The sequence below is a fragment of the Furipterus horrens genome, unplaced genomic scaffold (assembly GCF_987537825.1).
Source record: "Furipterus horrens unplaced genomic scaffold, mFurHor1.1.pri manual_scaffold_6, whole genome shotgun sequence".
NCBI lineage: Eukaryota > Metazoa > Chordata > Mammalia > Chiroptera > Furipteridae > Furipterus > Furipterus horrens.
Genome location: NW_028327176.1, coordinates 117,427,179 through 117,448,198, shown reverse-complemented (window position 1 = coordinate 117,448,198; position 21,020 = coordinate 117,427,179). Strand labels below are relative to the sequence as shown.

At 36.7% G+C, this 21,020-nt stretch overlaps 1 protein-coding gene across 1 annotated transcript; it reads right to left on the bottom strand.

Annotated features, from left to right (window-relative positions):
* Positions 1-2,352: 2,352 nt before the first annotated feature.
* LOC150007280 (uncharacterized) lies at positions 2,353-20,218 on the bottom strand. The gene is made up of 10 exons (XM_090280808.1): positions 20,182-20,218; positions 14,471-14,575; positions 14,334-14,387; positions 14,024-14,077; positions 8,773-8,826; positions 7,316-7,369; positions 5,083-5,127; positions 3,069-3,119; positions 2,940-2,984; positions 2,353-2,472 (listed from the first exon to the last, which is right to left on the bottom strand). The coding sequence occupies exons 2-10, from the start codon at positions 14,480-14,482 to the stop codon at positions 2,353-2,355; spliced, it is 489 nt and encodes a 162-aa protein (XP_090136934.1). The 5' UTR covers positions 14,483-14,575; positions 20,182-20,218.
* Positions 20,219-21,020: the final 802 nt, after the last annotated feature.

Below are 21,020 nucleotides of genomic sequence, written 5' to 3'. Positions count from 1 at the left end.
GATTTACAAAGTGACCCCCCCTGACAATCCATGTACTCCCCTGGCACCATGCTCAGTTATTACAATATTATTGACTATATTTCAGATGCTGGACTTTACATCCCCATGACTGTTCTGTAACTACCAATCTCTACTTCTCAATCCCTTCATCTTTTTCACTCATCCTCTCAACCCCTCTCCCCTCTGGCAACCATTAAAACAGAAACAGACTCATTGATAATTTTATGCTTCAGAAATCTTTAAAAATATCCATTAATATGTAATCTGTCAATCAGAAAAAAAGATACTCAAATTCTAGTCAGCATAAAGCTCTGTTAAAAGAGTCCTTGGGTTATTGACAAAGGAAATAAGCTCTTTGATTGTTTTTGTTTACATTCCCAACAATTCTCAGGACAGAGGAAGGTACTCAAGCCAATCAATCAATATTTGTTTGAAAGTAGCTAATAATATTGAATTGAAAGCCACTTATAAATTGTACACCAAAGAAATGAAATGGAGCACCTCAGAAGATAATTAATTCAATTAAGGGTAATTTTCATCTACAAAAGTTTACAGAGCCAACCAGAAAGAGAGGTGATCCAGTGTCATGGGATATGAAAGATGCTCCAAAAGTAAATCTATCTCCACCCACCTCAACTTGACTTTGCAATTATCTATGCTGTGACCTAAAATTCTACCATTATGACCTTATTTCTATGGTATAAGCTATTATTTCTCCATACTGGGCAGCTGGTGGGAAATGCACTTGCATGGTGGTGCTAACATTGAGTCCAAGAGAGTACTTTCCAAGTTTCATTTGAGATAAAGATGAAGGTTTACACAGGATTTAATTTTATGATCCCATATTCTGTTTTTGTCTTTCACCCACTTAATTCACATCTTTAAAAGCAAGGAACATCTTCTAATTAATTTTAGTGCTCTAACCTTTGTTGCAGCTAAGAAATTTGAAGCTTTCAATTCTACTCAAATAGGTCTGTGTTTTTGTTGCCACCTACTTTCCAATCCAAGTGAATTATAATTTATCTTCACTATAATGATCTTTTAAATTAAATGTAGAATTTATTAACATATTTAATTTATACGTTTTAAGCAATGGTATCATAGATGTAGACTACAACTTTACATAGGCTAAGCAACAGATAATTGTGTTCTTCACTGAAATACTTGGGTTAGATAAAAAATTGACAGCATGTACACCACTTTCTTTACTTCCTTTTTATTATAATTCATTTTTAAAAAGCTTTTCTCACCTTAAGCTGCAGTTATTAATGATAAAAGCTGAATGTCCCAGAAAAGCTAGTGAGAAGTCTAGGTGCCCTTGATGACTCAGAGGGGATGTTCTACGTGTGTGAGGAGGAGAAGAAAAGACCAGGAGGACATTTTTATCAACAAGATTAAATTGGAATGAAGGTATAGTTGGTGAATGCATAAAAAATTTATAGATAAAGCAAAGGCATAATGAGTAGCAAGAAAAAGGAAACTTCTCGATGACATATTTGGGGTTTAACTTGGTCGAAATCATGCTTTCAGGGAAAAATCAATTAGCTTTTAATACCTAGTGCCCTATAACAAAAGTAAGCTCTTTAATTCCTCTCCTTTGAAAACAAATATAGATGTGAAAATATTACTTTTTATGGTTTGTCCTTTTGCTCATTTAAGATTTATTCTCCTAGTTTTGCCAAACTGTACTGTGAGGAAAGGGCCTTCCATTTACTTTTTCAGTTTCAGGTATGTTTGAGTTTCACATATATACCCCAAAGTTAAAGGATATACAAATGAAATACAACAGATGGACATATGTTTAAAAAGGACATGACAGAAAAAAGTGCCAGGGAATAAGGGTTGAGTTTGGCAGAACTTTCACAGGGATGCCCCACGGCTGAGAAGGATGCTTGAGGACAATTACCATCCTTCGGGCAGCAGAGGACCTGTTCTCTTAGGTGATGAGTGTTAACCTCCTGACATGTGACCCCTAATGAATGAGTTTGTGATAGCACCCTCATCTATAGAATAATTGCCTAATGCTGAAAGTAAATAAACAGCCTCCCCCTTTTTTGTCAGGGAGATGGCAGATATATTAAGGAATTTCTTTCCAGTGAGCATTTCTCTTCCACAGTCTACTTAACATGGAATCAATCATCAAAATTGTTCTATTAGAAGAAAGTGTCTCATTTATCAGGAATTTTATCTGTGCCTTCTTCCATCACAGGGTGACTTTAAAACACACTGATGAAAGAGACAAACGTCAAGGGCAGTGACATCAGGACAGATGCATCTTACAAATGAAGAACACACTGCTGGCATTTCCTCTGTGGCCTGGCCGCTACCTCCAACACGTTAGCTGATGAGCATCTAAGACGGCAGTGCATCTCTGCCTGGTGCTCTTCTTTCACATTGTAATAAAGATTTATTTTCTAGATGACACAAAACATGTGATATACATACCACTGGTCCGGGGTCACCTTTGGGGCCCTACAAGGAAAAAAACGGGAGTCATTTTAAAAATAACGATGGAAGCAAAACTACAGAATATGAAGCATTTTTGTCTGATTTGCATTAATGCACATAAAAATATCTTCAAGTTTTGTTTTGCTACAGTTTAGATTTGAAGAATAAGATGAAGAAACATAACTTGAAGGAAATGCCATGGCAGTGATTGCTTGGAAATTGATTTAGCTCTTAGATTTTCTTTGTTTTTTTCTTCCTTATTGTATGTTATTAGTACTTAGATTTTTCAAGCAAAAAGTGACACAGCTACATATAACACTATTTTTTCATTATTTTGGCTGTGTACATCATTTAAATTTTATTATAATTGGTTTAATTATTTCCTCCAGCATAACATTTTGGTTATTTTGTGTCTGTGTGTGAACTTAGCAGTTTTGTTTGTTTTGTTTTAATTGTGGTTGTTCAGCTTGGTGATAAACAATTGTACTCACAGGAGGGCCGGGGGGTCCTGGATAACTGGGAACATTCACACCTCCCTTCAAAAAGAAAAAGGAAAAGATGATAAGAATTACATTAATCCATAACTGATACTTATTTCATTTAATTATAAAAGTAAATACCTGGATTTTATATAAACTGCTCATTCCATTTCCTTCACCGAAAGGGACACCCTTAGGAAAGAAATGAGATACAGAATTATTCTTTTAAGTTAATAGCTAGCATCTCTACCTTTTATCTTTTCACAAAAAGATATTTTTCCTATTCTATTTTAGAAAATGAATTTAACACTATAAGTAAAATAATATAATGTTTCTATTTTTGGCTTTCCGAAAGCAAATATAGAGAAACGAATGAAAAGGAGTGTGAACTACACCTGCAGCACACAGGCACAGCCAGCAGGGGTGTGATTCATGTTCAGGTTTGACAGATGAGACACTAATGCATTCAGAGGAAAATATTATTTGTGCATTAAAATTCAGTTTCTGAATTACCAATTTATGCTAACTGTTTACAGCCCGCTGACCTGCAGGCTGTAACGCAGTACTGCTGATGAAGATGTGAACAGGGAACAATTTGGCTACTGAGAAGTAATTTTTTTCCACAGTCTCTTCATACTAAATAGAAAATCAAGGTTAAATGGGGGAGATGATGTTACTCACAACCTTCTGTGCACATTTCTACATAAACATATTCTTTAGAACAATAGGGAACAAGAACTTCCTGATAAAATTGGCCTGTGAATGGAAAGTCCCGGAGTAACTAACACTTTAAAGAGAACTAATGTAAGATCTTTAAAAAATATACATTTTGGCATATGAAAATTCGGGGGTCTTTTATCATTTTTTTAAAGAAAGTTTCATACAATCAATAATCTACGAGTGTGGATTTGTGATTTCCACATTTCAGGTGCCAAGTTGAAGAAGCCACCATTCCACTGTGTGAGGGCCATGGTGGCCAGTGGTGCTCAGCGAACATTGTGTGCGTCGTCAAACACGGGTGATGGAAGAAAAAATGCTCCCTTCATTTATTCCTTTGTTATTTCACTCATTCATTTGATAATTGATGAATGCCTACTACATTTTAGTTTACTAAGTCCTGGAAAGGTGAAGGATAATTTTGTTTGAGATTCCATTCCCAAAAGCGGAGAGGTTTCCCCACTAAAGACAATTAATCTGCCCTGAAGAATAAATTGTTTTGGAGAATTCAGGGGGAAGAAGAAGATTTCCTAAGCCCATTGTAAAATGTAAGCATCTTTCATGAGTTCAGGTTATGTTTTGCTGTTCATTTCACTGGGGCAGGAGTATATTTTAGGATTTGAGCCCCAAAAGCTTTCTGCACCAGGTTTAGGAAAACTGACTACAAATCCCTTTATTTATGTGTGCAAAGCCTGCATGTGCATGAAGAGTATTAAAATATCTTTGTGCTCTTCATAAACATAAAGTCACAGAGGAATCCTGACCCTTCTTTACTGAGGATGGCTCCCTACACTATTCCTACACGGTAGTGTGGAAGGAGCCTTTTCCTGGCCCAAAGTTCGGCTGCGATTTGAGCATGGTCCCACATGAGGGCAGACTTGCTACAGAGAGAGGTACCTCTTCTCTCCACGGTCTCCCTGACAAAGGGCACATCTGTCTCAATCAAGAGCATAAAAACATCGATGGCGCTTGTACATTTTATTCACTAGGTGCTATATAAATAGAATTTCCTTGCATCTCAGACATCATGGACGGTAATGAATACATACAACACAATACCACATTTTGAACCAACTCACATTGCTGGAAGGGGTCTCTTTTTAAAGCCCATCTGTTTTCTGTGACTGAGGCTCACTGAGATTTAACGACCTTCCCAGGGTCCCCCAGGCAGGAAATGGAAAGTCTGGATGCATACCCAGGTCTCCTGAGTACACAGGAAGGAGGCCTGCAGTATGCCAGTTGGAGCACTTCACTCTGGAGCCCAGTTAAAGGGAAAAATCCGGTCTCCCCAAAGCTGCACTGGCTAACATTTACATTTATACATCAAACTCAGATGGCCTTTTATCCTTGAGAACATCTACATGTAGTCTGACCTCTGAGATATAAAAGTCTTAAGGAGACACACATGAATTTAAATTTTAAACCTGAAACAACTCACAGGTGGTCCAGGTGGTCCCGGTCTCCCAGGAGGTCCCTCACTGCCCTGCAAGAGATATTGGGACCAAAAATCAATGATTTAGACATTTCTAGCTTAGGTTTATGAACCAGTTTGTATTTTCTCTGAGAGCTGTATTCTGAAATCGATATGGGCTGTCATTTTGCTTCAGCCTTGCAGTCTTATTTAGCTTGGCTTTCCTCTCTCACCTGGGGAAATACAATTCTAGACCCCAGAAAAGGTAAATGCCTTTCCCACACCCATTCCAGTTCTTACTGTGGGTGCCCCAGGGATGAAGTTTATTTTTAGATGGAGCCAGACACTCAGGGGCTTGTGTCCTGGACTTCAAGTGCAGCAGGGGCAACTTTCCCCTGTTGAGGTACAGAGTGGGCTTCCCGCAAGTGGGAGACAGGCTATGAGATATGACTCTTCAGGTCGGCCCCTCACCTTAGCCTCACCTCCACACCTTCATCTTTTGGGAACCAGTAGGGTCAACTGCATAATTTGATCAAAGTAGAAAATCACAACCTGTTTTGTGTCTACACAAAGAGAAATTTCTTTCACTTCTGAGGTCAGTATTTGAATTTATAACCACGTCAGGCCACTCCCACTGAACAGAAGAGACCATGGTTCAACACTGTTTAAGGAAAATGTTCCATACAATTTAAACAGCCTCAGACATTCTGCTTACAGGAGAAGCAGACTGAAAATAGAATCTGTGAAAAATGAATTCAAGTTGAAACTTGAAAAATGGGTTTCACTTTTGTTTTTATAATATACAGAATGCTTATTGAGCCTTAATAAGCAGAAGTATTACAGTCCCTTTGGTTCCTTTAATAAGTTCTTTCTGTAACTTATTTTTTAGAATCTTTTAAGTCCCTCAATAGGAGGAGCAATGGCAAGAAATGGTTAATTATAAAAGCATTTAGAGAGTAAAATTCCTACTTAACATGCCCAAGAACTTGTAGGGATTTCAGTCCATTTCCACAAACTTAAGAAAGAATTTCATTCCCATCTCCCCATTTTAAAAATAAAGTATCTTAAAAACATCTTGTTTGTATATTTATCAATAAAAATACACCATCAAGTTTTTCTTGCAATGTATCTGACTGAGGATGGGTGACAATGAGTGTATTGTATTTTTTCCCAAACTGCTTTGATGGTGGCTATCTCTCTAAGACATGTTACACTCGGCTGACTATTGGCAGAGCCCTCTGGAGAATTATGTCATCATTCCCATGAATTAGGGGAGGACAACAAACAAGGAAAAATGTGTGCCTATTGAAAAGACTTTTTTTTCTGGCACAAGTAGAAGTCATATTTTCATTCTTGATTGTGCCCCAAAGCTCATCTCAGTCTGGAATTCCCATCAACTTCAAAAGGCAACTCTCTGACTGAATAATTTCCATAGAGAACAAAACTGGCGGGGTTGGATAAGCTCCCTGGAATACTCTCAGAAAAATATGTGTTGAGAAGATCTAGAATAAGCACATTGTTTCCTTTCAAATTCTTCTGGATTCCTTTGTTTCTTCATGCCATTTTGCCCGTTTTGGTCATGTTGGGAAAGAAGCCACTTGTGTGTCTGGTGGACTTCCGATTCTCACTTCCCTAATCTGAATAGCTAATCTTATTTCACTCATTTGGTGGCTCTGTTTGAATTCATATTGTGGGGTCAATTTAAATCTTAAATCAAGTAAACTTATGAAGCCCGGTGGCCTTCCTGTCTGCTTCCTGTATTGCTGCTCCTCCCTTCTGACCACAGCAACGCACTTGTTCAATCAGCGAACATGAGGAGTGAGTTGTCCTGGTTCCTTAGTAGATTTCCCCTGTGACCCTCACACAACAGAACTTCCCAATTCTCTCAGCAAGTCCTGCGGTTGCTGGAATCCTGGTCCTGACCAGCAGCCTGTCCTCTGAAGTCTGGACCCCACGTCTGGAACTGCCTCTACAGCCCACCTTATTGCGCCTCTTCAGGAGGCTTCTCCCCCACCATCCTTCCACAGAGCTGTGTGCCCTGGACCCTGAGTGCAGCTTGGGCTAATGCTCTATAGCACCAGCGCTCTATTCAGCCTTTCCTCTAGGAACATACCTCCTGTAGGTCCTTCCACTATCAGAAGAGCTACTCCCTGACATCACTCTCCTCCCAGGCTTCGCTGGATGCGACCCATCTCACTGTAAGAGGTCTAGCGCTGCCCTTCCCAGCCCCACTTCAAACACTGAGGCTTTTCCTCTGTACCTTGTCACCCTTTGCGCCGGAGGGGCCAGGATGTCCAGTTCTTCCCAATAAGCCCTGCAAAACACAAAACTAAGTTTGTTCCAAAAACAACTAGTGGCCAAAGGGTATTGAAAATTGGTCTAAAACTGATACATTTTGAAGGTCATTTAATTCTAATTAAATCAGTACTACAAGCTTGCATTTCTGCAGGCTGATACAGCAGCTGTATCCCGCTGATAAGCCCTTGCAAGGGTAAGATCTGTATTTGTGGTTGCTTTTCACCTTGGCCAACCACATTTAATGACCTTAATTGGAACCTTTTGATACATTTAAGAATTTAGCCTTGCTGTTTAAACGGCAATTTACATAACATTATTCCCTCCTAAATGAGTTATAATTTTGGTAGCGATCAACATTTTACATACTTCAAGATGCAGCAGAATTAACAGTGTGCACAGTGAGTCATGCAATCTGCATTTTACCAATGGAAAATAAAATTTAATTCTATTTCTTTTTTTGAGATGGAGTTAGTTGTAATTTTCATAGCTCCTTTCACAATTCTTTCTCTTAACTTTTAATTTTAGTCTACAATTTAAAGCCAGGTTTTTTCTACCTAACTGTGGGGAAAGCATAAATGATAGAATTTCAATTATGGCAAATCCATGATTCAAACATTAAGGAACATGATTACATTCCTCCTTGTGTGGTAAATACCATTTGCACAGGAACTCTAAGAAGAGAACAGTTGGAGAAGTTAAGACTTGAGTAGGGTTGCTATATTTAGCAAATAAAAATACAATATTTAGGACAAACATTCTAAAATAATTGTTCATATGAAATTCAAATTTAACTGCATATTCTGTATTTTACCTGGCAACACTAGACTTGAGCCTTACTTTATGAGAGACAGTATTTAACAAGTGGAAAAGGAAAAGAGATTCTGTTCTAGGAAAACAGTATAACCAAAGACACAAAGGCCATTATGTTGTGTCTGAGGGGAAGTGAAAAAGGTACTGAGTAAAGGAGAGAGCATTTTAATTCATAAAAAGGAATAAAAATAAATTGAATATGATGATCCCTGACCCATTTTTTTTCCCTGTAGAAAATAAATTCTTTGTTTACGGTGCTTAAGAATGTAAGGGTATAATGATATAAATATCTCTTCCAAAAGTAAATGCTAAAAAATTACAACTAAAAAATGGAATGTTCTTTTATATCTAACTTCTACTTAAATAGACTAGTTTAATTACAGACTGATTTCTGGTCTGGCAGAATTCTGATGACAAATCTCCATAGCCCTGAGCAAACTCAAGTAATACTAAATGAAAATCTGAGATGGTGGATGCTACTTTTCTAGGCAGCAGCTGTTTAATCTACATTGAAGCGCAGAGAACAAAATACAATGAGAAATATTAGTTCACCTTTCATCATTACAGCAGGTATGAACTCTGAGCAGAATAGTTTTAGCAAATACTTACAGGGGGTCCAATTGGGCCTGGATCACCTGGAATTCCTGGAATTCCTTGAAGACCCTAGAAGAGATAGTTTCTACCATAAAATCTATAATATCATTGAAAATAAGTCATAGTTCATCAAATATTTTGACTATTGAGAATTAACCATCTACGTTGGCTACTTGAAACACATGATATAAGCCGTATTACAAATACCCGTTTTCAGAGAGTAAGAATGGAGAGCTTAAACTCTGTGGTGTGGAATCTGTAACAAACATAATTTAATGTGTTTGGTGATTCATGGAGCATTTCTGATCTCCCAGAGCCACCCATCAACAATAGCATCACTGAGAATCAGGCACTGTAAAGCACAGAAATACACATTTCAGATTGGCAGAACGCCATCAAAGAAATACACAATTACACTAATGCTTCGTTCAGCTAATGGAAAAATGGAGTATATTTTATGATATAATATTTAGTTTAGCTGGCCAGTTCATTATAAGAAGAAATTTGGCCTATTGGTGAATTTAAATTTGGAACTCTTTAATAGCTTAAGCATAAAATTGAATGGGTATCCCCTTCCTCGTCTCTTTGGATTTGTGAAATAATGCTAATTATACTGGATAGGGTTGAAGGTGCTGATACATTTATATATTCAAGGAAGGAATGGCAAGATCAACTGGTTGCTTGGGTAACTAATTTTGTTCCTTTACCAAGTATGTCAACAACAAAAATATTAGTTAATTAAGTTACATAAAATCAGTAATACAAAAATTTTGCAACTATTAAAATCATATTTAGGCAAACCATTGGATAACATGGAAAAATAAAAATTGCAAAATGTTACATAGAGTAGGGTCCAAATTATTAAAAAATTATAAATGCACTTTATAAAATATGAGAACAATAAATAGAAGTTTATTTTGCTTTATCTGGAAACTTTAGTGTCAGATGTGTTTCAAAGTTCTGAATTTTCAGATTAAAAAAAAAAAGGTAACCCAGTGCTCATAATGGATATTATATAACACTTCCAATGGTATCTGAGGCAGCATCCTTTAATAAACACACGAATATTTCTGTAGCAAAACATATGGTATGCTCACTAAGAGGGTTAAATAGCCTAGTTCTACTTGAGTTCAAGTCAGATTTTGCTGCCAAATGAATTTGCTGCAAACTTGGAAAAAATTTCCAGGGTTTTCAGAGGCTTTTGAGCTTTGGAATTGTGGAGAAGGAGTTGTGGATTATACCACTATTACCAACAGTTCTTCCTGGGCATTGAAACCAGAAATAACTTCTATTTTTTTTTTTCTAGTGTTTCTGTGTATGTCCCAAATTTTCTATAATAAACTTAGATGACTTCTAAAATTAGGAAAATGTAATTTTATGCACATGATGCATAAAATTCTAGATTAAATGGTTTCACTCTTTCAGGATTTAATTTTCTTCACTGATTGATTTTTTTTTTTGCCAAATTATTCATTGTTGTAATAAATTCATTTACCTTTTACTGTGATGCAATATGTATTTTTATACACATTATAAATATTAGGTGAGGTGACATTAGTCAAATTACTGCACATTTATTTATGGAAGTTCTACAGGGCCAAGATTCTATAAGATCAAGCAAGATTCTTTGCATAAATGGGTCCACAGACCAAGCTCTCACAGGTCTGTCTGCCTAATGTAAAATGGGATCATGTTTTACTTCAGGTATTTTCACGTGGTATGATGTGAGTAAACACTGAAAAGAATCTCCTTAAAGGTGCTGAAATTCCTCATGTAATAAGAGTCTTGGGTGAAATCTTACGTAGAGTTCAGTTGAAGAATGAGATGTGTCGTTTATGCCTGGGAATTCTCTTATTATAAAAAAAATATATATTTTATTATTATTTTTAACAGAGGGAGAGAAACATGAATCAGTTGCCTCTTGCATTGGCCCAACTGGGGACCTGGCCCTCAAGCCAGGCATGTGCACTGACTGGGAATTGAACTGTTGACCAGTCAGTCCACAGGCTGGCACTCAACTCACTGAAAACACCAGCCAGGAATCTCCCTTCCTTTTAACTTCCCCTTTAAGTTTTCCTAAGGGCTTACACTTTGGTAATGCAAAAACCAAGGAGACTTGTGGGCAAAAAACCAAGGAGACTTGTGGGCTATTTCTGCTTTCCCTTCTGCTGCATACCTCCTTTGAGGCAATGATCCCAACTTCATGCTTGAAGGGGAGGTAGGACAAGGGGAAATAAAGAGACAATACCCCCATAGATTCATATCTCAAAATAGCTTTCAGCCACAAAGATTTGATTATGAGCTGAATAAAGGTGAAGTCATGAAAATTAATGCAATATCTTTTATTTTATTAAAGCAAATCCATTGGTCTACCTTGCACTTTAAAATCACCCTTTGGCCATCATTAAAAAACAACAGTGTGGTTGCTGTGGGGGGAGAAGAGGGGTGGAAGGAGGTGGAAGAGAGTATAGGAGGGGTGATAAATGGTGATGGAAATAAAAAAATTTAAAAAAGGATATGGACATATTCTTTCTTCAAGATGATATCATCCTCACTGGCAATGCTATTTGTGAGTGTGTGTGTGCATGCACATACGCATGGACCGGTGTGAATGGTATTCATTAGCTCAGTGTATTGGCTCTTTTCTTTCCCCCATCATTAACTTGTTTACAGGTGTATAAGTGGAAAGAAAACAAATTTCCTTTGGAAACGGCACTTCTAAATAACTGGAGATTATAAATGTTATATCACAAACTGTCTTATCTCAAAATACCCACATCTTCATAAAATTATCTCTATATATAAATGTATAAAATATGCATACATATGTATTCTTTTTTTTTTTTTTTTTTTTTGCTACTTTTAGTTTCAACACTGAATCAGTGTGGAGATGCTAAGTGAAACTTTAGGTAGTCTAATTTATAAACTTGGGATTCATTAACCTTTGATGACCACATTAAACTTTAAAATAAACCTCAGTACATAAATTTAAAAAATCATTCTCAGCAGTCTTTTTCTGAACAAGCTGAAATTTTGTAGTAAGGGCAAAAGTTACTATGGAGGCCTAAAGGGCAATAAGATAATTGTAAAAGACAAGATAGTCATTAAAGAAGACAAATATATAGTAAAGAGTAATACAGTCAATTTCACATATAATGCCAAATTAAAATTTATTGCATAGGTATTTAGGGACCACTAAGTTCTTTCCCTGCTCTGATATTTTGGTTTTGCAAGTCTTAGCTCATTTGCTATCAAGAATATTTATTTATTTATTGTGATAATCTATGACTGACAATATTTTCATGTCCTACTTTAATTATTATCCTGAAATATTATAGGAAGGCCTGCCTTCTGAGCAAGAATTTACTCTGTAAGAGGTATGTTCTATTAGTCACTTATAAGTTGCTACCCTAAGTTGTAAAACTTCTGCAAAGACATAGAAAATAAGGTCAATTTTATAAGAGCAATAAACAGGCCACAACTCTAAGTTCCCAGATGGATTAAATTGAAGATGTAACAATTAGAAGTTCTCAAAGAGATGGGGTAACCCTCTTTATCTCTTCTACTAAGAGTATAACAGACATTGGAGATTTGGTAGGATTAGATATTGTGTACATATTAAAATAGTATAGTGTGTTAGACAGTTGGAAATGCATATAGTCTTGGTCAGTTTCATTCAGTTTAGTTGACAAATTATAATTTCAGGTAGTATATGAATCCACATAGAAGACAAGATGATATTTACTATTTACCATCTGTCTGAGAGGCAAATGTTGCATTGCTGCATTTCCCCTGAAATGGTCCAGCTGAGCCAGTATGTTCCTTCAGGTTTATTCATATCATTTGTGTGATGTGAAGAAAGAACTGAAAAGAATCTCCTTCTCAACCTGCTGGAATTCCTTATGTAATAAGAGTCTTGTGCAAAATTTTGTGTACTCTGTGTTAAAGAATCCGTAAGCTGTACTTAAGAAAGAACACACTAAAATAGTAGAGAAATAATAAATAATAAATTTTGGTTCACCAAGAAAATAAGGTATCCCATTAAATCAATAGAAGTTAACTTCTAATAAATTTCATTTAGAGTTACTTATTAAAAGCCTGAATTCCAATAATTTCTTGGTCTTTTGTTATTAGCTTCTCAATTGCCTTTAAAGCCTACCACTTGAATCTAGGCAGTTAAAAGCTGTTGGACTATTTGAATCAGATACTGTGCTTGTACTTCAGTGAAACTTTCTGTGGAGCCACGAAGACAAAAGCTCAACAACTCTTTAATTATTTTGAAAATAAAATGCTTTTACAGTTTTATTTATGAATAAATAAATATAAATATTATATTTCTTTGTTCTTTATATTTTTAACTCAGAAAAAAAAAAAAAACTAGGGCCAATTTCCAGTTTTCTAGAATATAAGCAATATTAATGAAAAACAATAACACATGATAATAATTTATAATGTGAAATATAACTCCAACTCAAAAACTAGATTTATTTCATATCATTATGATTTTCTGCACTAATATCAAGGTTAATATATGCCAGATGGCTTACTTACCTTCATTAAGAATTATTAGTATCAAAACTGTTTAAACTAACAACAATTCATCATCCTAATTGGCTTTTCTAAGAGTTAATGTGAATTATGCAGGAAAAGAATGATATTCTGAGCATCACTATGGCTTAGAGTCAGAGAATTATACCATTGTCTCAAAAACACATTTGACTTCAAACCTTAGTCCAGGCGTGGGCAGCTGATTTAAGCTAGTCTAATCAGATCCTTTTCTTCCAAGAGTTTGGAAGTTGAGCAGAGACACTGGCAAACCAAAGTCACTGAAGTTGAGTCATGTTATAACAGGGTCCCAAGGAAGTCCTGCTGAAATTGGGGGGCAATTCTTATCTCTAGGGCTGGTTGTTAACTGTTCTTTCAATTCTACTAGCAACCTTGGAATATTTATCAGTGAATCTCCCCATCTCCAGCCCCTTGCTTTTATTTTGAGAGAGTTGGAATTATCCTCTGTTACATGAAAATACAGAGTAATGGATACATTAACCTTGTGCTTTAATTTCCTTGTCTTAAAAACTGGACCATTGCTAATAAACCTAAACATATTATTATTTTAAATGTGCTAACATTTTGAAAATACCTACCTAAGTTATTGTTTTTGTTTGTTTTAGCATTAAACATGAGCTCTAGAAATATAAGGTCTCTCTTTTGTTGAGTTACATAAAGAGATTCAATAGGACCATATTATCAGAGAATAATCTTTTACCTCATCGCCTTTCTCCCCAGGTATCCCAGGGTAGCCTCGTTCGCCTTTGCTTCCCTAAAAAGACAACAGATTCAACTAGTACACTCAATCACTTTGTCATCTTTTGAAACAATGATAATATCTCTTCTCAGGACACTTGGGCCATGTAATTTGGGAAGAATTAGGGAACAAATAAATGATATTTGTAAATGGCTTTATACCAGTTGTTCAAAATATTATTGCAAAAAGGAGTGTATATTAAAATAGGGTTCCTTTTTCTCACACTAAATTGGAGGTCACAAAAAGAAGAGTGAAGAAGAGACTTCCTTACCTTTGGTCCCTCTCTGCCCGGGATTCCTGGAGGACCCCGTGGCCCTATGTCACCCTAGAGGACAGGGCAGTAACAGATCTGAGAGAAGGCACGGCATGTCACCTACAAGCCTATCCACATCCCACCTGCCTTCTTACCTTCCGGGCCATGGAGTCGTACTTGCCAGGCTCACCAGCACTGCCACCTTCTCCTTTGCTGCTTTTCAGTCCAGGGACACTGGTTTGGCAGTTGCCACAAAAGTTCTAATGAGTATAAAGATAAGGTGACTGAGAGATTCACTAAAGTCATCTATAAAAGTGAGGTTGATCAAATTTGAAGTTCTACTTGAACTTTTGTCTGAGATAAGCGATACAATAATTGCTATGTTACTACTTTCAGAAACTTATCTAATTTGAAAAGTCGACTTCTTGTGCGGTAAAAGTTACTTATGAATCCAGTCAGTGATACCTGTTTATGATATTGGTGAGCTTCTATTTAAGAAAACATGTCTATGGTGATATTTAAACAGAAAATTCTAAATCAAGGAAAGACACATAAGTCAAGAACACAGACCGAGTTTCAGTTGCTTAGCAGCATGTTAAAAAGAGAGCTATTATTAAAGTTTGAAATAACCATCAACATTACAGAGTTCATACAACCAACAGCATAAATTTTTAAAAGAGAAAGAAAAAGCTGTGAAGAAAGGATTTTTCCTTTTGGGAGCAAAATTGGTTGGAGAACACTACGCACTGTTTACCAATATTTTATTTGTCATGGAAGCACTCATGTGAGAAGTAATTGAATGACTTGGACTTGGCTTCTATGGCAAATCCAAGTACAGATAGGTAACCTAATTACCTTTCTTTTGCCTTCTCTGTAACCTTTAGCTGATCTGGAAAGCCTTGAATTTAAGTGTCTGAGCTCCCTATATAAACTTCTTATCACATAGGTAAAGAAAAAGCACCTGTGAAGAGCCCTAAATTGCTAAATTAAATAAAAATATGATCAGGAAAGGCACAGCACAGGGACCATTGAATGGGGGAGAAAGTTTAGCTTTAACAGTTGACAGATGGTAGGACAATATAAGCTGCTACCCTTTCATCCTTTTCACTAAAGAGAAGAATGTTTAAACATGAAAAGGGAACTAAAGCTTGCTATTGTTGAAGTTAGCAAAAAAATTTGTTAATGACTATTCAAGTTCAATATTTTTGACCCAGTGAATATCACCATAAGTCTGATTTCAAAAATATGTGCTCCTTGGAAGACTAATTTTGTATGATATTGAAAAGATCTAAAGCAATTTGTCTAAACAAAAAAATCTGGGCTAAGGAGTTCTCTTTATGGCGGTCTTTCTTAGAGCTGGGCTATATTGATATAAAAGGAAGCTAAAGTGTTTAAGGTTTCCCAAACTTATTTTACTACCAGTATCTTTTCACAGAGTTAATACGTTGATAGAAGAGTTAAAAAAATACACATATAATTGTAGATTATCCCTTATAATATCTGAAAACTATGATGAGAAAGACAGAGGTCTGAGGACTTGAGAACCAAAGAGTCTTTTATACTTAAAATAGTATGAAGAAGATGAATTATTGCATCTGTAGATATACTTATAAATGTGGCATATAAGTGCGGAGTAAAACTTTGGTGTATCAATATACAACAGCATTTTAGAGTGGGTTATTCAATTGATTATTTTAATAAAATTAAAAAAATGGTAATCATTGAGTCAATAGAATTTTCTAAGAGTCATTTCAAACAGATTTAATTTTTTTTTAAGTTTAGGGTTATCAGAATGGTAAATTAAGGGAAACCAGATTTAATTAAGCTTCTTGAAAAAATACCTTAAGATTTTCTAATGAAGAAAATAAGGATGCACCAATTATTATCCAATATACAATCTCATTCAAAGAGGGAATGATACACAACTCATCTACAGGATGGTTTTTGTTGGGTATCATTTGGGCCTGGAATTATTTCAGTTCTTTTTAATACTTTAATCAAAGATATTTTTTTTTGACTTCCAGCCAAGATGGAGGCTTAGACAGACATGCCATGTCTCCCTCCACAACTAAGAAGGAATACTACTACCTCAAAACTAGAAACAGCCAGAAGTTTTAGGAAATTGAGCTTCATGGAAGTCCAGCAAACAAAGATATAAAGAACAAATACTCATCCAGACAGGTAGGAGGGGCGGAGCCTGGGCTGAGAGGATGCAGTGTGGCGGTGGCAGCAATGGCAGCAGCAGCAGGTCAACAGAAAGCACAGTCACACATTTTAAAAAACCAGGAGGGACACCTTGGGAGTGCTCCCAGCATCAGACCAGACCGCAGAGCGCCCAGTGCCAGCACCAGGGAAAATAAAGCCTCATTGCTTCTGACTGTGCAAACCAGTGGGGGCTGGGGCAGAGGAAGAAAGTGCCAGTTTCTCAGCAGAATTCGCTTGTTTAAAGGGCCCCTATGGTCCTAGAACATCCACAGACCCACCTGCTCTGGGAATGATGGCCAGAGAAACAGTCAGAGGCACCAGTCCCATACAAAAGTGGGAGAAGTACCTGGGAAAGGGGCGAGTGCTGAGCAAGCAACATTGTTCCCTCTCAAACCCCTTCCCCACATACAGCACCACAACATGGTGAAACAGGTCACCCTGTACTGATGAATACTTAAGGCTCTGCCCCTTACAATGGAACAGGAGCAAGAGCTCTACCTAAGACACAGAGGCAAACAAACACAGGAGACTGTCAAAATGAGGAGACAGAGAAGTATAGCCCAAAACGGGGTATAGATCAAGGTTCCAGTGGGAGAACTAAGTGATGAGGAGATAGCCAACTAACAAATGCGGAGACAGCCAACCTAACAGATGTAGAATTCAAAACACTGGCGTTAAAGATGCTCACAGACTTGACAGATATCCTTAAGTATGGCAAATGCATAAGGGAAGAAGTGAAAGCTATGCTAAATGAAACAAAGAAAAACCCACACAAAACCAGTGGTGAAGGGAAGGAAACTGGGGTTCAAATCAATGATTTGGAACATAAGGAGGAAAAAAACAGTCAACCAATACAGAATGAGGGAACAAGAATTGAAAAAAATGAGGAGAGGCTTAGGAACCTCTGGGACAACTTTAAACGTGAAAATATCTGAACCATAGGGGTGCCAGAAGGAGAAGAGGAAGAGCAAGAAATTGAAAACTTATGTGAGAAAACAATGAAGGAAAACTCCCCAAATTTGTCAGAGGAAATAGACATACAAGTCCAGGAAGCACAGAGAGTCCCAAACAAGCTAGACCCAAAGAGGACCACACCAAGACACATCATAATTAAAATGCCACAGGTTCAAGGAAAGAGAGAATCTTAAAAGCAGCAAGATAAAAGCAGAGAATTACCTACAAAGGGGTGCCTATAAGACTTTCATCTGATTTCCCAAAAGAAACTTTGCAGGCAAGAAGGGACTGGCAAGAAGTATTCAAGGTGATGAAAGGCAAGGCCTTACAACAAAGATTACTCTATTCAGCAGAGCTATCATTTAGAATTGAAGGGCAGATGAAGTGCTTACCAGACAAGGTAAAGCTCAAGGAACTCATCATCACGAAACTATTATTATATGAAATGTCAAAGGGACTTACTTAAGAAAAAGAAGATAAAAATTATGAACATTAAAATGACAACAAACTCACAACTATCAACAAATTAATCTAAAAAATAAAAAGAAAATCCAACTAAACACACCAGAACAGGAATAGAATCATAGGTATGGGGATCATTTGGAGGGTTATCAGCTGGGAGGGGGAAGGGTGCAGAGATTAAGAAGCATAATTGGTTGGTAGGTACAAAATAGACATAGGGAAATTATGAATAATACAGGAAAGGGTGAAGCCTAAGAATTTATATGCACAATCCATGGACATGAACTAAGGAGTGTAGGATTGCTGGAGGGAAGGGGGGTACTGGGAAGAGGGGAGCAAAGGGGAAAAATTGTGATACTGTAACAACATAATCAATAAAATATACTTAAAAAAAGAAAAAAGATATTTTTGAAAACAGAAAGCAGGACGATCAAGTTTATGTAAGACTCAAGACAGAAAAGGGGAGTTAATCTGGTGGGTAACAGCATCAGGATTTAAAATGGCTTTATTAAGTTGGTCTAATGGATCCAATCCCCAATCTAAATTCTCGTATTATATTTTGCTTTGGGAACTACATGCTTCCCTATTCTTTTGAGTACGGTTTGTTAGGACTATCAGCTAAGATGTCCTGCCCACTTCTCGCCACACAGATCTGGGTCTCAGAACCTCAGCTGAGTTGCTAGGACTGGAACAATGGCAGAGAACATTTATTACAGGGATGCTGCCCTGATGAAACTATCTACTTCTGAGACCCTTGGAGGCCTGGTCTCTTATCTTGTCAGAGCCTATTCATAGTCTTTTTGTCTATTCTGTGAGCCACCCATTATTCTATCAGGATATTCATTTCTGCTTAACTGTATAAATTTTTGATCCTTAAAGAATGGTATTTTGGAATAATATGAGAAATTCTGCCATTTACAACATTGTTGCTCTTGAAAAGAACTTAAGACAATGTCTGAAGACCTATATTCCTGTGTTAATATTACACTTACTAGCTGTGTGACTCTGAGTTACTTAATTAACCCCTTTGAGCTTCAGTCTCTCTTCTACTGAATGGGGATACTACCACAGCTGAAACTCATAGGATTATTGTGAAATTAAGTGAGATGCTATAAGTAAAGCAGCACATTGCCTGCCATGTAATTATAACAAACTAAATATAAGATCTTCCTAAAACTCCCATAAATATTCTTTTGTGACTTACAAGAACACATTGGTTTTTGAAGGTTTTAAAAACATGTATATTTTTATGTATTCATATTCATATTTACACTTATATATCTATTCTCAAAACTTTATTACCTAATAAATACATATACTAGAATTTCTGAGTCTTTTGAATTTAACAAATAATCCTGCCTGCCTACTATTATGTAAGTCATTGTACAAAACATTGGGCAGATGCTAGGAATATAAACTAAATCACATATACACACATATAGCCTAAGTGTATGTGTGTATATTTGTGTGTATACACATATACACCCTCCATTCATACACAGATAAAACACATAATATTTAATTATAATGTAAAGAGACAGATTTTCCTCTGGGTTCACTCAGTCTTAGCATATCATGAAGAAACATGCAAATACATAGCATTACAGGTGTCCCATTATAGTTCTTCCTCCATCTATTTTACACAGGGAAGTATTAGAGAAAAAAAATGGTAGCAAGATTAATTCCCTATGAGATGGAAATAGGGAGACATATTTTTTTATTTAAGAGAGTAACAGATTGTAGGGCAATTGTTGGCTTTGGAATTTTAAACTTCATTTTGTAAGATCCCCTGACATCAAACCTCAGCCTTGCAAGCTGGCTATTTATTGAGCAGCACTAGTTTTCATCCTGGCCCTGGACAGGGCAGATACCAGGAGAAGGGCTAGGTTTCTCTGTGGTGAGCCAGGGTGAGTAAACACCCATCAAGAGAGGAGAGAAGGAGCTACTCAGGGGTGTCAGTGACACCATTCTTCCCTGCAGCTCATCTCAGAACTACCATCTCTCCCTGCCGCCACCCTTCTACACTCAAAATGAGATGGTGGAAATGAAGAAGAGAGTAGAGGGATTAGGTAAAGGGTGCAAGGTACACAGAAATATGTATTTCTTTTTCTATATTACAGATGTTCTACAATTAAAAAACTGAATTTTAGTTCAGGCTAAGCAATTAACTCAATCTCTGGTATAGATTTCCTTTCTGATCTTTCCTGGAAATTAACACATAATTTCTTACATAGCAACAAAGTACCTTGAGCAAAACACCAATGTCTCCCAAGAGAGGAAGTGCAATCTGTGGTTGAGAAAGAAACAAATACATGTATGTGTGCATATACAGGCACATAATACAATACAAACATACAACACAATGTAGACATTTTTGAGAAATAGTCATTATTCCTCTACTATAAACACCCAAACACATGCATATTATTGCTTTGATTCTGCATCTCTATTTTATATTTTCATGACCATGGCAAGCAATTTTTATGCCAACCTTAACTTACTATTGGTTTTATACTTGCTCTTAGCCAACAGGCTGAAAGCAATTTATTGTTAGTTTTAAATAATGCATAAAAGTAAATCATTTATTTAGAAAAACCTCACTCAGCTACCAGGCAAATTATCGGGCTGTTGAGAAATATGAAAATTACAGGATGGTTTGCCATAAAGTTCTTTCTCCTAATGTTCAAAAGGAGCCTATATATGGTTTAAGTGATGGGCAAGACAGATACTGAGGGAACTCGGGCAGCATTTTGGCATGTCTTAAATTGCCCTTTCAAAGAGACCCTATAAGCCCAAGTAACACTACAGGATTCCCAGATGACACACCATGATTCACTTGGTGGTGGACTTAAAGTATGGTCAAAATATGCCTCTGCACGTAGTTTATAAATGCACATAAGGCCCAAACAGTGTGGGAAGTAGAAGGATTTGTGAAGCTTAGAAATGAGGGGCCAGGTTTGGATTTTATTATACAAAGTTCTTAATACAATGCCATGTACCATATGGCCTCTCAAATTATAGCTGCTGGTTCTGAGGCTATTTAAAGGGATTTCGCTATTGCTCAAAGCAATGTTTAACCTAAAA

What these genes read in the sequence shown, in the direction of transcription:
- LOC150007280 (XM_090280808.1), bottom strand. An exon ending in CGGGCAGAGAGGGACCAAAG is followed by an intron (nt 14,078 to 14,333) that starts GTAAGGAAGTCT and finishes TTGTCTTTTTAG; the next exon opens with GGAAGCAAAGGCGAACGAGG. An exon ending in CAGGACCCCCCGGCCCTCCT is followed by an intron (nt 2,473 to 2,939) that starts GTGAGTACAATT and finishes TTTTCCTTGTAG; the next exon opens with GGCCCCAAAGGTGACCCCGG.